The sequence below is a fragment of the Leguminivora glycinivorella genome, chromosome 5 (genome assembly GCF_023078275.1).
Source record: "Leguminivora glycinivorella isolate SPB_JAAS2020 chromosome 5, LegGlyc_1.1, whole genome shotgun sequence".
Classification (NCBI taxonomy): domain Eukaryota; kingdom Metazoa; phylum Arthropoda; class Insecta; order Lepidoptera; family Tortricidae; genus Leguminivora; species Leguminivora glycinivorella.
In genome coordinates this window covers 8,728,559-8,735,475 of record NC_062975.1, presented here as the reverse complement: position 1 = coordinate 8,735,475, position 6,917 = coordinate 8,728,559, and the positions used below count along the sequence as shown (strand labels likewise).

General features: G+C 37.4%; 1 protein-coding gene across 1 annotated transcript; it reads left to right on the top strand.

The window, feature by feature from the left end:
- Nucleotides 1-1,863: 1,863 nt before the first annotated feature.
- Nucleotides 1,864-6,121, top strand: LOC125226474 (cuticle protein CP14.6-like). The gene is made up of 4 exons (XM_048130459.1): nucleotides 1,864-1,872; nucleotides 2,197-2,335; nucleotides 2,380-2,487; nucleotides 5,940-6,121. The coding sequence occupies exons 1-4, from the start codon at nucleotides 1,864-1,866 to the stop codon at nucleotides 6,119-6,121; spliced, it is 438 nt and encodes a 145-aa protein (XP_047986416.1).
- The last annotated feature ends 796 nt before the right edge of the window (nucleotides 6,122-6,917 follow it).

The window sequence follows — 6,917 nt, the reverse complement described above, 5'->3', positions numbered from 1 at the left end:
ATAATCGTCTTTTTCAACACGGAACTGTCGATGAGTTGAAATTATAATACGGGCCGAAGTATCCTTTAGCAGTGGCAGATGGCAGATAAGGCAGTCCGGCCATTGAGCCAGCCTCGAGAGAGCCTTTGTTAACCATGGATTAAGCTTTTATGTGTGATTTTAGTGCTTGAGTGCTAATTGAGCGATGCTCGCTGTTCAGGCGTGGTACCTACCTACATAGGTAAATAAGTAGGTATAGGTTGACGACCGGTCAGGGGACCGATTTCTGTGGAAAGCGACGTAATGCTACGTCTTTCGAACGGCGAATTCATGCGTTCGAGATTCAAAAATCGGTCCGCTGGCCTAGCGCGTAGTGACCCTGCCTGCTAAGCCACGGTCCTGGGTTCGAATCCCGATACGGGCATTTATTTGTGCGATGAGCACAGATATTTAACGTTCCATAGTCAAGGATGTTTTCTATGTACGAGTATTATTTGTATAATATATTTGTCGTTGTCTGAGTACCCACATCACAAACCTTCTTGAGCTTACCTTGGGACTCAGTCCAGTGAATCTGTGTGAGAATGTCCTAGAATATTTATTTAGGTACAATTCCTAATGAGGGTAAAGGATCTTGGCTTCAGAGGCATGCATAGGCAATATAGGCATATTCAAATTTCAATAACAGATTAGCTTCTTATTCTATTCTTAAAATTCGAATATACGTCTGCTATTCAACGGGCTTGGAAAAGTTACTTTCCATGAAAAAGTTATTAGTGTTATGGAAGAGAAGAGAAGTGTTACTCATGGAAGATTTTGCAAGCTACACGTAGAATATACTGATTTTTTTATTTTAATGTGATAACTCTTTAAACCTAACTCATGACTTCACCAGAAATCAATTTGCTAACCCTTAAGTAACAACTACTTAATTTATATCTATATTGATTCGCTATTTCTAACTTTAGAACGTATTTAGAACCAAATATTTTGTATTGGAAGGTTCTATTAACGTATTTTAATACATTAAAATGTTCGGAAACTCTGTTACAAGTAAGATCAAAATAGATAAGTCAGAACTCCTCGTTCTTATTAAACTAAATGGACCCAAAGACATTCAATACATCAACATCTAGTTGGGCTGAGTTCTGGGTAAGGTGTTAGCTAATAATAATTATTCGTGTTGCGATAATACAGATTCAGATAGAGCGGGAGGAGATAACCCCTTACATAGCTTGGAGCACATAGCGCCTACACCCTCCCTTGCCAAACGTACCGACAGCAGACTCACTCTTTGCGAATAATGTGTCTTTAAAATTTGTGGGATTTTTAGGTTAATCCTACTCGTACTATTTTTAGTAAATTAAACGAGTAGTTCTTGGTTATTTATATATTTTGGGGATCGAGTATACGATGGTATTTGCTATTTATGCGGTTTTATGAGGCAAAAAATAGGCGTAAGCTTACTCGAAACCACATTTGAGAAAACTCATTTATTTGTTTTTTTATATTTTTTCTGAAAAAGTTCAGCCACCCAGGTAGTTTCTAGTAACTTCGATAAAAGAAATCTCAGAGACAAATCATTTCTCAAGTTTTTGAATCAAGTAGACATGTAGAGTATCTACTTTAAAGATGCTATCATTAATTTGCTATTAATTTAGGTAATAGTTAATTGAAATTACGGTAATATGCGGTTTTCTTGTTGTTATATGTAGTAGGTAATAATTGCAATTTAATTTCTGGTCTCCATTATGTTTGCATTTAAAAGTTGAACCAGACGCTTCTAGATTCCTCAACATGCTATTTAAGTGACATGCAATAAGAGGTATCGTCATTCGTTGTCAGATTTTGAATTGTTTCGAAGTGCGTGACTTTAGTGACAAAATGAAAGTTGTAAGTAAATTATATTTTTGGCAATAATTCGTGGGAACATAGAATTTGTGTTTATAGTAAAATAATAATATGTAGACGTGCGTGTGTGTTTCTTTTACGTATGACACGTATGTAAAAAAAGCATAATGGTAACTTTAGAAATCAGAAAATGAAAACTAAATGTTTAAATTGTGTATTTGATATAAACAACGATCCCGAGACTCCATTGTAGTAATTAAGAAAGACACTGAATCGAATTAACGTCTTCTAAGATATTTAGTTGGGTGTGAATAAGTAAATGTGTGAGGATAAGGCAGTTAAATTAAACTCGTGTATTTTTTTAAGCTGGTGGTCCTGAGCTGTGTGTTGGTTGCGGCCTGGTGCGCGCCCGCGGACCCCAGCGTCCGAGAGCTGCCCGCACTCCGCCACGAGGAGGTGCACGACGAGTACGGACAATACGCCCTGCGGTACATCACTGCTGAGAGTGAGTATACAAGCTGGTGGTTCTGAGCTGTGTGTTGGCTGCAGCCTGGTGCGCGCCCGCGGACCCCAGCGTCCGAGAGCTGCCCGCACTCCGCCACGAGGAGGTGCACGACGAGTACGGACAATACGCCCTGCGGTACATCACTGCTGAGAGTGAGTCAGTGTGGAGAAGACCGTCTACCCGGAAAGACCGTCTATTGACAATAACTTTTGTGTTTATATATCTACGCCTCTCACACCTCCGAAGGTATACCAGTTTTTCATCCTTAAGCCATTGGTCTTGAATACATATCCCTAGGACGAACACTAGTTAACAATAAACTTGATTCGTGTTTCGAACTCGAGCATCGAGTTCAACATGGTTCAGCAAAAAATTAAAATAAAATAGAAGCAGTCGGAATATTTGTATATCATGTATGTAACGTAGTCATTTAATAACCGAATTCTTTCTGACTAGTACTATTAATCTACTCAAAACGCGTTCAATTTCTTGTTTTATGTTCTGAAATATGTAACTTAGAAATTGTGCCTACTCAGAAAGGCCGGCATAAAAGAGAAAGGCAAGACCGGCATACGATAAACAAGGAGTTGCCAACCTTTTTTAGGCTTTATTGGAAATAAGTCGAATGTAAACAATATCAATATATAAGTACGTTTTTTGCTTATGATAGTTGTACCGTTTTTGATTTTAACTTCGAAATACAGTTTTGGTAATGATTCGTATGGTGTTACTAATATCATTCGAAAGTATTAAATAAAAAACCGCCTTCAAAAATAAGCGCGTTACAAAACACGGAGAAACTAAAAAGCCAAAAATAATAAACCTTTCAATTCAGATTTCTTATCGTATTGCAATAAGCTAAACATCCAAATTATAAACAAATCAATTATTTTTGTAGTCGGTACCAGACCTGTTCGTCGCCTTGCTATTGCCTGTTTGCCCCACCCAACCATACACAGGCTGGTACCGACTCCAAAAATAATTGATTTGTTTATAATTTGGATGTTTAGCTTATTGCAATACGATAAGAAATCTGAATTGAAAGGTTTATTATTTTTGGCTTTTTAGTTTCTCCGTGTTTTGTAACGCGCTTATTTTTGAAGGCGGTTTTATTTTTTGTTAAAAAGTTTATTTATTTGTTGATTTTTAGTGGTTCCTAGTGATATTATATGTATCAGTCCGAATACATGTACAGTAGTGAAAGAATTATCCTTTAACTCCTAACCATTGAGGAGTTGACCTTCCATCATCAGCTCAGCCACATAAAATTATTACCATCAGACGTAAATACTGGTGTACCTTTGAAAAATAGACTAAAAACATTACATGTGCCTATAACATTTGAAGAGTTCCCTCGATTTCTCCAGGATCCCATCATCAGACCCTGACTTGGTGCCAATGGGACCATCTCGGGGTTATACCGGTTCGATCAAAAAAAAAATTTTGAAAATCGGTCCACGATTCTCGGAGATATCGAATAACATACATACAAAAAAAAAAAAAAAAAAAAAAAAAAAAAAAAAAAAAAAAAAAAAAAACATTCAGTCGAATTGAGAACCTCCTCCTTTTTTGAAGTCGGTTAAAAATGACATAGTTGTGAAGAATTATAAGTGGTGAACAGAACTAAGCCTACTTACACTGCATTACTCATCATCATATTTAAGATGGTAGTGTTTGTATAGATTGTGCAACATGCGGCGACAAATATTTCAAAAGAGGATAAAAAAAGTAAGCATTTTGAATCCAATTATTTATTCAAACAGAAAACATAATATTTGTGCACCCTTGACATTGACAAAACATATTTGATAAAGGTAGTTCGTCAGACGGCAGAAACTGAACCCTGGAGGCACAGAGGGTCATATCGAAACTATGACTAGTGGCACAAACTGTGCACTTCTCAAGCAAAATCATTTCGTCTTCCTCGTCGATATATACGCTGGCGTTAGGAAGTGCACCAAAAAAAGATTTTATCAATACATTCTTCGGAAGATGTATAGACATGACTTGTATATTGTTTGCTATTTTTAATAACTGAAACAAATATTTATGTATTAAGTATACAAATATTTATGTAAATATTTATGTATTAATGACATATGAATCTCTACTGAGTTTTTGAATTCGTAATCGAGCAAAATGGGGCAAAGGGTGTTTATTGAATCCTGAACGAAGTAAAGGAATCTCTAATCTCGCTACGCTCGGGATTCAAAATTAGAATCCTGAGCGTAGTGAGGGATTCAAGTATTAACGCTCAAGGTGGAAATAATTTTGCTACCATGTGACATATACAATTTTTCACGTATGAGGAAATTACCAGAATATTAATAATGAATATACCTACTGCAAATCAGTAGTACGAACTTAATCTACAACAATTTATAAACGATCATGAAATGTCAAAACTCTTTTCATTGAATTAATATGTTATACTGGCAACATAAAATCCTTGAACAGAAAAGAACCACTCAGCTCCTCCAAGACTCGAGTTTGTAATATTCATACTCCCCGAGTTATACACAATGTTTTTCATGACACTTGCAACATAAAAATATGTAAAAAGATAAAAAATTGAATACGGTACTAGAAATTTCATAACTCCCTTGGGAGAACGATTTTTTTTTCACGCTCCGCCTGCGTGTAAAATCACATTTAGTGTGCGAGTGTGATGTAAAAAAAATTACGCATTCATTCATACTGTAGTGACTATAGCAAAACCAAGCATTGCTAAGAAATGTTACCAAACTAATTCACGTATCTTAATATCCTATTACGTTTTCTTAATTAACATAGTTTCAAAAACAGATAAGTAGTTGGATTTATATGAGCCTGTAATATCGTGACTAAATTGTATTCGCAGGTGTTCGTTGGAAAAACAGTATTATGCAATATCTGGACCTGAAAAGAAAAGGTTATGAACCCCATCTACGGGACATATGCCGGTCTTGCCTTATAAATAGAAAAATGCTTATATGTTCAAAATTTCAACGTTATTTTAATAGTTATCTAGCACATTCTGCCCCGTTATTACGTAAAATAACAATGATCATGATTTTGGAACCTAGTCTCATATGAAATTACGCGACAACAAGCACTAGACGGTCTTTCTGTGCTCATCGCGGGAGGACGGTCAACCCGCCGAGCCTTAAAAAAAGTGATTTTTATCACTTAAAAGTACCTTACTTCACCAAAATACTGTAAAAGCTTTGTAAAATATAATATTTGCAATCCCATAGGACCATGCGCATTACGCCAGACTGCATTAATTATAGAGTTTTATCCACTCCAACTTTATTTCAAATAAACTATGCCGGTCTTGCCCGCACTGACCTTACTTACGTATTTCTTCATTATTTACATATTTAGAAAACCTATTAAAATACAAGTTTCGTAAATAATCTAATTAACGCGATTAAGTAATTTCAATCGATTTAGTGTAATAACGAATGCTGACATAAATAGAGAGAGGACCTCCGATCACCACACAGCGTAGCTAACAAAAGAGAGCCTCCAACAAAAGAGTTGGTGTCCTGTTGGCCCTCTCAAGTGTGCCGAGTAGGTATACACCGCTTAGGCCGTTATAAATCTTGTCATTACTTTCCAGACACGGTGGTATCCGAACGGGGCCGGCTAGTCCCGACCGAGAACGGCGGCTGGGTGCTGGAGATCGAGGGCCAGTACCAGTACATCGGCGACGATGGTCAGCTCTACGTCACCAAGTACAAGGGCGGCCCGGGGGGCTTCCACGTCGACGCCAGCCATCTACCCAAACCTGTGATGCCTTGAAAGATATAGTCCTTATGTAAAGACTTTGGTTTGTTTCATTTTACAATTTGGGTTTTGACACTAGCGCAGTTTATAGAGATTGTTGAAAAAGGAGATACGATTGCTTCTACTACAAATTTATTAGGAAATAAGGGGATAAAGACATAAAAAAACGTAGGTAGTGATTACCCCAAAAAAGTGTTCGACACTAAACAAGGAGTGTTGTCTACTCCTGTACTGTTGAACTATGCTTATGCTTATATTTGAAGTCTTCTTCTTGTAGGAAGAAGGCGGGAAGAAGGCTGCCATATCGTATTACTACTGATCAGCTTCAGTTCAATATTGCAAAATGTTGCTCGCAAGATTTGCGTCTGCTGACGGTACTCAGCGGATTTCTGAAAGGATCTAAGGAGGGTGGCGAGAGGCCTTGAGGATGCGCCGGGGGCGCGGGGCGGGCTGCGCTGTGACGTCACGTCCTATCTCGGCGGCCATCTTGGATTATCTCGTCGCACCTGCGGGGCGGGGACGGTATCGACCCACCATGCCTGCACATTTTTCAGGGTAAACTTGATAATTCCCGCTTAATTTTTGTCGACGACAGCAGGCTTTGTTTGGGAAGGCCTGAAGTAAAGTTGGATTGGAGGTTTATTTTAATGGCATTTCAGCAAAAAAAAAACATTATATCGAAAAGTATTTATACGTAATATTTTAATGTTCGACACTTTTGTAAAGGTAATTTAACGATTTGAAGAGATGTATTGTCGATAGTTACCTACCATAATAGTATCATGCCGTACTTTTATTTAATACTTACTGA

Bases quoted from the DNA above. Each gene is read 5' to 3' on its own strand.
- LOC125226474 (XM_048130459.1), top strand. The intron at 2,336-2,379 runs GTGAGTATACAA...TGTTGGCTGCAG, and splicing joins GCGGTACATCACTGCTGAGA to CCTGGTGCGCGCCCGCGGAC. The intron at 2,488-5,939 runs GTGAGTCAGTGT...ATTACTTTCCAG, and splicing joins GCGGTACATCACTGCTGAGA to ACACGGTGGTATCCGAACGG.